The sequence below is a fragment of the Meles meles genome, chromosome 1 (assembly GCF_922984935.1).
Source record: "Meles meles chromosome 1, mMelMel3.1 paternal haplotype, whole genome shotgun sequence".
Classification (NCBI taxonomy): domain Eukaryota; kingdom Metazoa; phylum Chordata; class Mammalia; order Carnivora; family Mustelidae; genus Meles; species Meles meles.
Genome location: NC_060066.1, coordinates 213,363,343 through 213,377,356, shown reverse-complemented (window position 1 = coordinate 213,377,356; position 14,014 = coordinate 213,363,343). Strand labels below are relative to the sequence as shown.

General features: G+C 52.5%; 1 protein-coding gene across 7 annotated transcripts in view; it reads right to left on the bottom strand.

The window, feature by feature from the left end:
• The window catches only part of NPHP4 (nephrocystin 4), a 109,514-nt gene that overhangs the window by 23,199 nt on the left and 72,301 nt on the right, over positions 1 to 14,014 (bottom strand). For all 7 annotated transcript variants that reach the window (XM_046000525.1, XM_046000529.1, XM_046000517.1 and 4 more), the window contains 5 exons: positions 12,748 to 12,855; positions 11,265 to 11,413; positions 10,929 to 11,120; positions 10,354 to 10,541; positions 740 to 900 (listed from right to left, as the gene is read on the bottom strand). In XM_046000525.1, coding sequence (XP_045856481.1) covers positions 740 to 900; positions 10,354 to 10,541; positions 10,929 to 11,120; positions 11,265 to 11,413; positions 12,748 to 12,855 — 798 coding nt within the window. The remainder of the gene's footprint in view (positions 1 to 739; positions 901 to 10,353; positions 10,542 to 10,928; positions 11,121 to 11,264; positions 11,414 to 12,747; positions 12,856 to 14,014) is intronic.

The window sequence follows — 14,014 nt, the reverse complement described above, 5'->3', positions numbered from 1 at the left end:
GGCGAGGGCTGCCAAGGAGCAAGCAGTGACCTGGGTTGCAGGTCTTGGTGACCACATGGGCTGTGGCAGGGGCGAGGCTTGCGAGTGGGGGGAACTGAGGGGCGCCCGAGGCTGGAATCCAGAAGGAAGTCCACTTTTAGTGGAAGTCAGGGAGAGTGGGGGCCTCTCGGAGACGCAGGAGCTGGGGCTCCCCTCCCACCGCCACCCCGCAGCCGGGACACCGTGTCCCCACGCCTGAGCCCAAGAGTTGCCCTGAAACTACGCTGACCCTCCGGGGAGAAACCCCATGGAGGAATCTTTAATTAACACAGGGATTTAGGTTTTAGTATACGAGGAAGATGGAAAGCACCATTAGAGAAAGAATTAGTCTAATTCTAATTACAATTAGAAAAGCCCGATTCAAGTAACTGCTAGCAGGCTTCGGGCGACCTCTGCACAGCCCAGTCTGTCCCTCACCCCGTCCCCAACCCCAGGCCAGGCCCCTGCTCACAGCGAACAGGTATTCTCACTGTCGGGGCGTGGGAGGGGGCTGAAGGTGACCTTACCTGCGGTGGGTTTGTAGGAGGAGCTGACTGACAGAAAATACAACATGGCATCGCGCACCGGGGACTCTGCGAAAGTCCCTCCCTCGGGGGAAGGACAGAATCTGTGCACAGTCGGACCACAGCACCCTGGGTGGGAGAAGACCGCCTCCCGAGCAGGACCTCCCAGGAGGGACACCCCACCCTCGAGCCATCACCTTCATCTGGACGGCCGCAGATCCCACGAGGAGCAGGGAGTCTCCATCCCAGACGTCAATCTGCAGGGTCTGGGCGGCCAGGTAGCGGGTGAACCAGCGCTGCTCTCCAGGCTTCAGGAACCCACGATCCACCAGGTACTTCAGCTGAAAGCCGGGAGGCCCTGTCCAAAGAGGCCTCGAATGAGCCCAAAAGTGACTCGAGTCATTTACCATCTTTCTATTTTGAAGCAATCCCTGCTGTGGTCATGATTGTGAATTTCTGCTTCCGTCATAACCGCAGCTTAATAAACACATTAATCCCAACATCATAAAATACCCACATTTACAAAATACAGAGTCCCGTCCAGAAGTCACTGTTTCTTTCCAATGCAAACCCTGAACTCTTCCCAGAATACGATTCATGGTTTTCACCGAGTCCTTGCAAAACAGTCTATCCTGAACGGGGCAGACGTCCTGATGGGGCTGGCCCAGGAGGTCGTTACTCTGAGTGCAGGGTTGAAGGACAGACATCATCTGTCACCAAAACTGGGAGCACGCACGCCCGTGCGCAGCTCCAGCCTGGGAGCCCCGAGCGCTGCCCTAGCACGGTGCCTCCCCGGGGGGCTCCGGCTCTCGGGCTCATCGCGGAGACGGGAGTGGACTGTAGCCCCTGCCTTTCAGCTACCCCGGGGCGGCAGCACCGTCAGTTCCAAGTTGACAAAAAGGCCACGGAAATCATCGTGAGTTACCGTGCGAGGAGCGGCGGAGCTGGGGAGCACAGCCCGACACGCCCCCTTCCCATCAATAACACATTTACAGAGCCCCCGGGAAGCAGAACAATGACTTTGGGGCCAAGGGCACATGTTCACTCAGCACTGGGGGGCAGGTCTCAGACCAGGATGCGATCCTCACCCCGTCGCCAGCCACCTCGGCCCCAGGCTGTCCCCTGCTCTCAAGACCAGAACGGTCCTTCTGCTGAAGCAGGGACACAGGCTGGAGTGGACACACCAGTGGGGGTTGACGGGAAGGCGGGGTGTGGGGGTTCTCGTGGGCCCAAGGGATACGGCGCCAGGATCAGCGCCTCATGGAGTGGAGGTGCAGTAAGGAGTTGGGAGAAAGCCTGAGGGAGTGGACAGCAATGACCCCAGGCAGCGGCAGGCCAGGCCCCAGCATCACGTCACAAGTGAGCAAAGTAACGGGACCAGTGGAGGCCCCAGTGTCCCCAGCCAGCTGAGACCTGGGTGGCCGGTGGCATCTGGTCATTGTCAGGACACCCCTGCAGTGAGGGAGCCCGGAGGCTGGCTCCTCAGACGCATGGTGGGGACAGGAACAAAGACCTGTACACACCCAGGGCCCAGCTCCCGGCACTAAAGACGCTGCTCCCCACACCAGGGCCACCGGGGCTGCAGGAGAAGGACGAGCTCAGGCACTGGCTTGACACGGCTCAGACTTCGGATTTGCAGAGGCAGAACAGATGTGAACTCTGCGGGCCAACTTCCCAAATGACACCTAGGGACACCGAGCCCAGGAGCGCCACACTCCACCTCCATGTCCCCCAGACCCACAGACTCTCCACCCGGAGCTCTCCTTGCTCCCCAGGGAAGCAGGTCCCAACCGGACCCTCCAACTCCACCCTCACCAGCCAGTTCCTGTTCGCATCAGCCGGGAGTGCTTCCTGGGCCCCAGGCCCTTGCAACGCCCCTGCTAGCTGCCTCCCCCTCCAACACCACTAGTCCGACCACTCAGACACACCAGGAATTCACACACAACACGTAACTGCTGGGTGTCCCCAGCACACGTGCCAAGCACTGCACAGGGATAACGTGGGAACAGGGGACGGACAGGGTCCCAGCCTGAAGGAGCTCATGGTCACGGGGTGACACACTGAGCCCAGAGATGACAGCGTGCTCAGTACCCGGGGGAGGCGAGTGGGGCGTGGGGGCCACCCTAGTCCGGGCCCAGCCTCACGGCTCTCAGGCTGGAGGCACCCCGTTCCACCGCCCACAGGGTCGGGCCCCTTCACTCCTGTCTGGCTCAGACAACCAGCTCCTCGGCAGCCTTCTCTGAGGGCCACACTCCCTGCAGTCCTCCCCCTCTCCCCCGCCGGCACTGCCAAAGCACAGGGAACCGTGTCATCTCCGTCCCGCCCAGAAGTCCACAGGGATGCGGACCATCTACCCAACCAAGGCTGACCCCAGGGGCTGCGGCACCTCCCCAGGGTCCGCTCAGGCTCCCAAGCTTACCTCTCTCACCCGCCCCCCCCCCCCCAACAAACGCTGAGCCCAGCCCCGCCGGCCTCCTTCCTGAGCCTCAGTCCCGCCACACACCCACATCCGAGTTTGGTGGGTGCTCTTCCTCTGGCTGGACGGTCCTCAGGCTCCACCCCTCCTTCCTGACCCACAAACACCCCTGCTCCGCAAAGGCATCCACACCCCACAGACGACGAGCACCTCCACAGTCTACGACCCGCGAAGAATACACAGCAGCTAGCAGAGCCACACTCCAGATGACAAAGCAAAAACCCAGAGGCGCAAGGAGAAACAGACCAAAACGTAACAGTAGTAGAGACCAGCTAATCCCCTTGTTTTCAAGGCAGGTCCGGTGGACAACAGATAAGGGTATGGAAGTCCAGGCCGGCTAATCCAGGAGGTAGAACGCATGCACGCATGACACTGTTCTCCGGTAACACCAAACACATATTTCAAGTGTATCTCGAAATTCATTAATTAAAATCATTAATAAAAATTAACTATAAAATTAATATTAGTAAAATTAACTATTATATTATAAATTAATAAAATGTCAATAAACTAATAAAAATTAATAACTAACGAAAATTAGATTAATAAATTAACTATATGAATAAAATTTAACATTAATAAAAATTAACGATGTATCAGGCCACAAAGAAACCCTAAATATGCCCCACAAGTTAGAAACAAATAAACAATATTCTCAGACCAAAATGCCCCAAACTAGAAACTGGAAACAACTTTTTAAAAACAAATTTACAACTTATTCATAAATAATTCTCTGTCCAGTGAAAAACAAAATCCAGATTTTCTAGAAAAGAATGAAAATACTACTTATCTGAATCACCAAAGCATAAAGCAGTAATCAAAGGAAAATTCATAGCCTTTAATACTTTATATCCACAAAAACAAAAGAATTAAAATAAATGAATTAAGCAAGTCAAATTAGGAAAATAACACAGGAGAATACAAGAAAACAAGGTAACAAAGATAAAGACAAGATTTAATAGGTCAGAAAATAAGAAAATGGCAAAGCCTGCAGGAGGACCACTTCAGTACCTTTGGAAAGTCAGGGAGCTAGAAATGAGCCCATGAAAGGATGTCCTTGTCCCCAGCAGGACAGCTCCCACCCCATGAGGACAGCTCTCCTTGCTGTAACCTATGGATTCAGCAGAACCTGCATAAAGGACTGACAAGTTCATGTGGGAAACCAGCCCAGCCAGAACGTGCGGCAAGGGGTGAGGGGTTCCCCGCTGGGAAGAGCACCTGGAGGGGGGCCTGTACATCTGACCCAGCAGCCTGCCCACCCTGTGCGGACGGGTGGTCTAATGCCGAGTCCCGCAAACCACAGCCTGCAGGCCGATCCAGCTGGGAGCTGAGAAGAGGTTTCACATTTTTAAAGAACTGTTAAAGAAGATTACAGAAAGAACATACGCAACCCAGAAAGCCTAAAATATTTACTATCTGGCCATTAACAGAAATCAGCTTGCCAACCTCTGGTCTAATGGAACAAAATAAAAAATCCAGACATAAACCCAAGCAATAAAAAGTGTGGGTATATGAGAAGGGCGGCTCTCAAGTCACTGGAGAAGATGGGCTTTCTAGCAAATGGCACTGGGCCAAAAGGAGAGGCATCTGAAAAATAAAACTGGATCCCGGTCTCCCACCGCACAGCAGGATGAACTACAAACAGACCAGAAGCCTCGTGTGAAAAATGAAACCGACAAGCCCCCAGGGGAGCCGCGTGTGGCTCTGTTTACGAGCTGGGGAGGAGAACACCTTCACGTCCGCCACTCGGGAATTTAGAAGCAATAGAAGTAAAGACCACCATGTTAGAGAATACAACGACAAGACTTGACAGGGTACCAGCTGGCTCAGCCAGGGCAGCGTGAGCATCTTGGTCTCAGGGCTGACCGCCCCCCGGCTGTCAGCCGCCACGTGAAGCCCATGAAGCTTCACGCCAAATCCAGACGAGAGGGAGCACCAGCTCTAACCACCCGGGCACGAGACCTTCCGGGGGCCAGTGTCAATGGCCAGACACACACACACACAGACACACACACACCGCTGCCCTGGTCCCTTCAGACACCTCTGTCACTGGGAGGAGAACACAGGGGACGACTCCAGATGAAAGGAGGTCGGGGAGGTGACTCCCCGGGACCCAGACTGCATGTCGGAGCAAGAAAGTAGCTGTAAGGGACACAGGGAAACTGGGAATGGGACTGTGAGGTCCCTGTCCTCGTCAGGATGACGGGGCTGCTTTTCAGTGAAGCCTGTTGTGTGTTTGGAGGTGAAGGGTCACCTCGCCTGCTACCGACTTTCAAATGACGGAGGGAAAAGAGAAAGTTAACACAAGCGTTTCAAACTGCGCAGACACGGGCTCCAGAGGCAGGGCCACGGGACTGGAGGCGGAGAATGCGCAGGACACAGGAGACCCACCACGGACGAGGCAGGCAAGGCAGTACCAGCCGGGCCCAGAGTGGGGCTGGGGACCCTGGGACAAGAGTTCTCCAGACTAGGGAGCTCTCGGGTGACCAGAGCTCAAGGACTCCAGCTCCTGTGCTAAGGAAGGGCCCATTCGCCAAGATATCAGGAGGAACGTGTCAGAGAAACCTAACTCCAGGCCAGAAAGCAAAGGAAGTGAAGAGAGGCCCCGCGTCAGGCTCCGAAGCAATAGAGAGTCGGTTCCTCTGCCTCTCCCCTTTCCCACTGATACGAGTGTGCACGCGCTCTCTCTCTGCCTCTCTCTGAAATGAATAAATAAAAATATTTAAAGACCTTTTAAAAAAATAAAATAAAACTTCTTTTCTTCTACTTTCATTGGATTTGTTTCAGGTTCTTTTCCCCAAACTTCTTGAGTTGAACAATTAAATCAGCATTTTAAAAAATAATTTCTTCTGAATTTGCAAACACCAAACCAGCTCTACAGGAAATATTGAAAGGGTCCTCTAAGCAAAGAGAGAACCTACAAGTAGTAGATCAGAAAGGAACAGAGACAATATACAGTAACAGTCACCTTATAGGCAATACAATGGCACTAAATTCATATCTCTCAATAGTTACCCTGAATGTTAATGGGCTAAATGCCCCAATCAAAAGACACAGGGTATCAGAATGGATAAAAAAACAAAACCCATCAATATGTTGCCTACAAGACACCTCCAGATTTAAAGTGAGGGGGTGGAAAACAATGTACCATGTTAATGGACATCGAAAGAAAGCTGGGGTGGCAATCCTTATATCAGATCAATTAGATTTTAAGCCAAAGACTATAATAAGAGATGAGGAAGGACACTATATCGTACTCAAAGGGTCTGTCCAACAAGAAGATCTAACAATTTTAAATATCTATGCCCCTAATGTGGGAGCAGCCAACTATATAAACCAATTAATGACAAAATCAAAGAAACACATCGACAATAATACAATAATAGTAGGGGACTTGAACACTCCCCTCACTGAAATGGACAGATCATCCAAGCAGAAGATCAACAAGGAAATAAAGGCCTTAAATGACACACTGGACCAGATGGACATCACAGATATATTCAGAACATTTCATCCCAAAGCAACAGAATACACATTCTTCTCTAGTGCACATGGAACATTCTCCAGAATAGATCACATCCTAGGTCATAAATCATGTCTCAACCGGTATCAAAAGATTGGGATCAACCCCTGCATATTTTCAGACCACAATGCTCTGAAGCTAGAACTCAATCACAAGAGGAAATTTGGAAAGAACCCAAATACATGGAGACTAAACAGCATCCTTCTAAAGAATGAATGGGTCAAACAAGAAATTAAGGAAGAATTGAAAAAATTCATGGAAACAAATGATAATGAAAACACAATGGTTCAAAATCTGTGGGACACAGCAAAGGCAGTCCTGAGAGGAAAATATATAGTGGTACAAGCCTTTCTCAAGAAACAAGAAAGGTCTCAAATATACAACCTAACCCTACACCTAAAGGAGCTGGAGAAAGAACAAGAAAGAAAGCCTAAATCCAACAGAAGAAGAGAAATAATAAAGATCAGAGCAGAAATCAATGAAATAGAAACCAAAAAAACAACAGAACAAATCAATGAAACTAGGAGCTGGTTCTTTGAAAGAATTAATAAGATTGGTAAATCCCTGGCCAGACTCATCAAAAAGAAAAGAGAAAGGACCCAAATAAATAAAATCATGAATGAAAGAGGAGAGATCACAACCAACACCAAAGAAATACAAACAATTATAAGAACATACTATGAGCAACACTACGCCAAAAAATTTGACAATCTGGAAGAAATGGATGCATTCCTAGAGACATATAAACTGCCACAACTGAACCAGGAAGAAATAGAAAACCTGAACAGGCCCATAACCAGTAAGGAGATTGAAACAGTCATCAAAAATCTCCTAACAAACAAAAGCCCAGAGCCAGACGGCTTCCCAGGGGAATTCTACCAAACATTTAAAGAATTAATTCCTATTCTCCTGAAACTGTTCCAAAAAATAGAAACGGAAGGAAAACTTCCAAACTCATTTTATGAGGCCAGCATCACCTTGATCCCAAAACCAGACAAGGATCCCATCAAAAAAGAGAATTACAGACCAATATCCTTGATAAACACGGATGCAAAATTCTCACCAAAATACTAGCCAATAGGATTCAACAGTACATTAAAAAGGATTATTCACCACGATCAAGTGGGATTTATTCCAGGGCTGCAAGGTTGGTTCAACATCCGCAAATCAATCAATTAACAACACGTTAATAGAAGAAAGAACAAGAACCATATGATACTCTCAATAGATGCTGAAAAAGCATTTGACAGGGGTGCCTGAGTGGCTCAGTGGGTTGAGTCTCTGCCTTCGGCTCAGGTCATGATCTCAGGGTCCTGGGATCGAGCCCCGCATCGGGCTCTCTGTTCAGCGGGGAGCCTGCTTCCCCCCTTCTCTCTGCCTACTTGTGATCTCTCTCTGTCAAATAAATAAATAAAATCTTTAAAAAAAAAAAAAAAGCATTTGACAAAGTACAGCATCCCTTTTTTTTTTTAAAGATTTTTATTTATTTATTTGACAGAGAGAGATCACAAGTAGGCAGAGAGAGGGGGAAGCAGGCTCCCCGCTGAGCAGAGAGCTCGATGCGGGACTCGATCCCAGGACCCCGAGATCATGACCTGATCCGAAAGCAACGGCTTAACCCACTGAGCCACCCAGGTGCCCCAACAGCATCCCTTTCTGATCAAAATTCTTCAAAGTGTAGGGATAGAGGGTGCATACCTCAATATTATCAAAGCCATCTATGAAAAACCCACCGCAAATATCATTCTCAATGGAGAAATGTGCTATGGTGAGTGCTGTGAAGTGTGTAAACCTGGCGATGCACAGACCTGTACCCCTGGGGATAAAAATACATTATATTTTTATTAAAAAAAAATAAACAAAGTGGAAAAAACATACTTTCTTCTTTCCCAATACAAGCACTTGAAGCTGTAAATTTTCCTGCAAACATCATTTTAGCCATAGTCACTTGTTTTGAAATATTTGCAATAGGATTTTGTGATTCAGTTTAAAACAAATATTTCTATTTTGATTTCTTCATTGACCTAAGGAATAATTAAAAGTATGTTTTAAAGTTAAAAGAAAAAAAAAACAAAACAGCAGTTCGGAGCCCTTTGGGGGGAGGAAGTGGTCAGTTTCTGACCCGTGGCGTTGCCCTCAGAGAATGCCTTACCGTTAGTTCGGACGCTGGGAACACAGTGAGGCCCGCACAGAGGCCTGAGGCGTGCGCACAGACTCACGAATGATCAGTTCCCCTAAGTCTCAAGTATGCTCGGGAAGAACGCGCATCCTCTGAATTGGTTCTACGGCTTTATAAGATCATCTTTTTCAATTGTATTTTTCTAATACCCTCGATTATTCTCAGCTTGATGTATCAGTTCACGGAGGGGGATGTCAACCCTTCCGTGACTGCGGCTCGTCAACTTCCCCTTCTAACATCTGTCAGTGTTTCTTTTGTATTTTGAGGCTGCTTGTTGGAAGTTCACAGGTTCAGAATTATTTATTTTCCTAGTGATTATTCTCTTGATTATATTTAATAGGCTCCTTTATCCCCAGCACCTCATTTGCCTTTTGTCTCTTTTGGCTGATGCTAATGTTGCTAAACTACTTTCCCTCCATCAGCATTTTAATATGGCATTTCCCACCTGTTCTCTCTGCTGAAGAGGCAGCAAGGGCGCCCAGCTCTGCCTTCACAGGCCCAGTGACTGGCCGCGGAGAGGTGACTGATCGCCGACAAAAACGACAACACATCTGATATGTTTGCGTGCACTGCAGCGGAAATGCACTGGTTCTGGTAATGCCAGAAACGGAAGCCGCTGGCCCCATCTCAAAAGGAGGCTAAGGAACTGGCTCGTTATTTTGAAAACCGGAACTAAAAGTTAGAACTGAGCACTGTTCTGCCTTTCCCGCATGGGCTGCTCCCCAGGTAAGTCAGCAGGCGGCCAGGGGAAGTTTCTCCCTGTGAAAGCACTCCAGCTCGGGAAGCAGAACGTCAGCACTGCTCCTCCTGGAGCAAAATAACCAGCCTGTGGGCAACAGTCCTGACGGCGGCCACGGACACGGCGCAGCAAGGAGGGACGGGTCCCTGCACCACGGCGGGAGGGGGTGAGAAGAGCCCCCACCCCAGGGAGCTCCCACCGAAAACACAAACATGCCTCCGACCACACACAAAGATCTCACTCCCCAGGGCCAGCAGAAAGGGGACAGGAGGGACCCTCACAATGTCCCCGCTGGAAAGCAAAACCCACGTGCAGACTGGGGAGCTCTGCAGGACCGGCTGGAGCCGTGCGGCTACTTCAGCCGGTAACACGACAACCCGGCACGGGAGCAGAGGGGGACCCGCAGACAGACACACACTGGCCTGAGATCGTGACCTCAACAAGCAACTACAAGCTGTAGCCTGCTCACAGCAAACAAACAAAAACCCTTCTCCATCCACAAAAGGAAATTTTTATGAAGTTACTGGGAAAATTTTAACATTAGCTAAATATTTGATGATATTTAAGAGATTATTACTCATTTTAAGTGGGATAATCCTGCATGCATGTTTTTCAAACAGGACGCCTTGGTGTTCAGACCTACGTAAGGAGAGACTCACAGGTGCAATCACGCAGGTCTGGGATTTGCTTCCAAGGGACCTGGGGTATGGGTGGGGACGCCGCCAGCAGCGGCTGCACAACACCCACAGGCGGGACCGCTGGCTCGTTGTACTGTTCCTTCAAATTCTGTGTGTGCTTGGAAATCTTCACCGTACGCTATTTTGTAAAGAATAAAATTTACAAACACAGCTCGGGGCTGGATTTCTCACACCTGCTGGACGCACGAGCACTTACCAGCGTCAGAGGAGCCATCCTTGTCCGTGAGAACCAGGAGATGCGACAGGGAACCGGAGCGCGTCCGGCCCGTCTCGTCCAGCCCGACCAGCTGCAGGCGTGGCGTTGTCACGGGTGGGAAGCGGTAGAACTGGAAGGTGAAATACACGGTCTTTGGCCACGGCGCTCCCTGGCAGTCCTGGGACGCTCTGAATCCAACAAGAGCCCCCAGTTAATCAGGCATCCACGGCAGAGAACCTGGGCTTTCGAGGGTCCAGCGCCACAGGCCAGACGCTGCCTGGTCTGCCCACGCGAGCAGCTCTGGCAGGATCAGGGGAGCCCACTTGAGCCCCAACTGGAGAGCGCTGCGCTCAGAGCCACACGGAGGCCGAGAACCAGCCAACACAGTACCGGCCACGTTCAATTACAGAAGATCGGGCAAAGCCGGTTTGACAGTATTTAGAGACGGCTGTGTGAGCATCCCAACCAGATGGAAACACAAACAGCCTTCCTTCACCCGGCAAGCCCTCGGCACAGAGTTCTGCCAGCTCGAGCCACACCAGAGCCGGGGAAGAGGCGGAAGGCTGAAGACGCACCTGCTCAAGGCCAGGAACTGCAGCACTATCTCATTGCCTTGCAGACAGTCCGCGTCTTCCTTCTCCGGCTTGAATTTCACGGGATCCGCAGGATCCACAGCCTCCGCTGGTTGCTTATTGGCATCCAGAATTTCGGGAAAACCAGCAGCCTGCAGGAGCACCATCGAGGCTCGCGACAGCCTACTCCCAGAGCTGAAACACAAAGACACGGAGGCCGGCCTCCAGGAAAGGGCTGGCAGACAGGCAGGACCGGAGACCCCCCTCTCCGGGAAGCCTGTTGCTGAGAGCCAGTCTTCACGGCACAGCACGTGCTGGGCCCTCAGGGCCACCCCTCACCTCCTGGCCTGGGCTCCCACGACAATTGGGGCGTGCACGGGCGTGAAAGGCAGCTCCCGCAGCTGTTCAGCAACAGATGCTCCCAGGACCGAGGACGCCTGGCTTAGCTGGGCCTCCAGGTGAGAGATCCTGCCCTCCAGGGGGAGCTCCTGCCGCGCGAAATTGGGGCAGGTGAGGACAACAAGATCCCCAGCCTGTAACCACCCAGGAAGCTGGGCTGGGGGGTGTCCACAGACAAACCACCTCTGTCCGGCCGCCAGCTTCAGCAAAGGAAAATACAGCACCCCGGGCGCCTTTTCCACTTGAGGCAAACAGGGAGTAATGTGGGTGTAATGTTAAGTATGTCCCATGAAACATTCGAGACTTACACTAAAAAATCACTCCTTTTCCGAAATTCTAATTTACCCAGGCATCTCCTATTTTAAGTGAGTCAAAAAGCAACGAGAATTGCATAAGAACTCAATCACTTTTATGAACAGGTCCGTGGGAGAGATCTGCTGTCTGAGAAGGTCAATTAACATAAAAACCACGCCGACAGACCCGAAAAATGAACCCTCCTTCAACACCGCGAGACAGACTGGTACCCAGCCCTGGCCAGCCGACACAGACGCTTCTCTGATCCCTGTGTCCCCTGAATATTCTAGTCATTCCTTGTATTCCACCTTCCACGTCCTGCCGGAGCAGAAGACACGTCTGAATGAGGAGCCCGTGTGGGAATCAGGACGCGCTCCTTCACCCCAACTTCCCCCACTTTCTGTTCCAGCTCAAAGGGTATCGATACCACAGAACCAGAGATAACCCAACCCATCTCAGCTGCCAGTAATAAGACATGTGGGCTCTTCGTAAATGAGCCCCTGGCACATTCTAGAATAAGGCATCTCACTGTACTGTGTTTTCTAATAAACAATTTAATGGCATTATTTTTCCTCAACACACTTCCAGTACGAGACTGAAGACAGGGTTTGCTGGTGAACCAGGCCGCTTCTGAAGCCAAACTATACGTGAACTCCCCAGGTCAGCGGGAACACGTTTGCCGTTTGCCCACTGGATGCACCAGAAGCCCGGGTGATGGGCTTCCCTGCCTCCCCTTCAGCGGCTGACAACAAGGAGTGTCCCGGAGCTCCGGAGGCTTGGATCAGCCTCATTTGTGTCTCCGGCAAACTCTCCCCCCTTTCATGTACAGAGATCCGAGGGCAGTCGAACTGGCTTGTCGGGCAGAGCAAGAGCCTAATTAAGCCCGTGGCAGGACACGCTCCCACACCGAACGCTGCTTGGTCAACAGGACAAGATGGCGGCCGTACCTGAGGCACGGAAGGGAGCCCTGTCCCCAACCGCATCCCCAGGCCCGTGTCACAGAGAACCCGTGAAGGCCCTGCCAGCTCACCAAGGACCAGCGCAGCTCACGAGGTCAGAGACTTGCGCAGCAGCCAGGAGCTTGGAGGCCTCCCCGGGAAGGAGAAGGGGGAAGGGTGGGCACACTTACCTCTTGGGCCAGCGGGGGCTCCGAGCTGTCGGGTGGCCGTGAGGAGGGTGTGGCCGAGCGGCACCGGGCGGGGGGCTGCGGGGGAGCCGCCAGCTGGGAGAGCGACAGCTAAAGGGGAGGAAGATTGAGTGCGAGGGGAAAGGCAGCCCAGCACTTCCCAGCGCCCCCCCCCCCATGGCCCACGCTGGCACAGAGCCAGGAGACGTGGCCCGGAAGGCAGGGGGGGGGGGTCTGCGACCACCTGCTCAGCGGCCGCCCCAGAACCCAGAGCCGCTAAGTTCCTTCACTGTAGTTGCTGAGAGGCAAGCCTGGGAGCCCCGCTGCGTGCTAACAGCAGCATAAAACCACAGGAACAAGGAACAGCAGGCGGAGACGGGGAAGGGCCAGGGAAGTCAGGTTCTCCGCCACGTGACTTTGAACCTCCCCGGGTGTCCCGTCCAGCCGGGGACCGCACACCGGCGAGGCGCCTCCCAGCCCTAGCCACCGCCATGCCGGGGACACGGCCCCCCGCGAAGGCAGCGACCGGAGCGGCAGCCGACGTGGGCTCTGCAGACGGCGGCCGGGACAGAGCTCCCGCGCCACTATCGTCGCGAGCCTGAGAGCAAGTCCTTCCTTCGCCTCCGTCTCCTCATCCGCAAAGTGGGGGTGGAAACGTACCCAAATCACACGACTGTCGTGGGACGTGAGTGAGAAGTCGTGCGAAGGGCTTGGCCCAGAACCCGGCGCGCGGCAAGCCTCCCGTGAGCGCCGCAGACGTCTGGAGGGTGAGCGCAGCCGTGAAGGGGCCACGCTCCACGGGAGACCCTCTGGGATCCTGGGCTCTGTCCCTAACACACACCGACGGCGGGCCCCACGCCGGCACAGAGAGACGCAGCACGTGAGGCCAGAGAGCGGCCGGGGGGAGGGCAGGTAGCAATGGGGAACCCCAGCGGCGTCTTCAGGGGGGCAGAGAAGAGCTGCGGGGTCTGTTCAGCCCCTCTCAGACCCCGCACGCTGTCTTGAGTCCTTCCTGCCTCTGGAAGCAGACAGCGCGGCCCTGTGGTCCCTGAACACTGAGGCTGACACGCACACTGCCGCAGGGAAAACTCTGGAACAGCCCAGCAGGGCAGCCGGGAGGCCGTCTCCGCACATGTGCCTTCAGGCAGACCAGCGTCCCCTCCGGAGCCGGTTTCCCAGCTGCAGGGAGCACAGTGAAGCCGCTCCCTTGGGACAGCCTTGGATACCCAATTATCCGACTTTTCTAGAAGTCATCTCCCAGGGTGCTGCT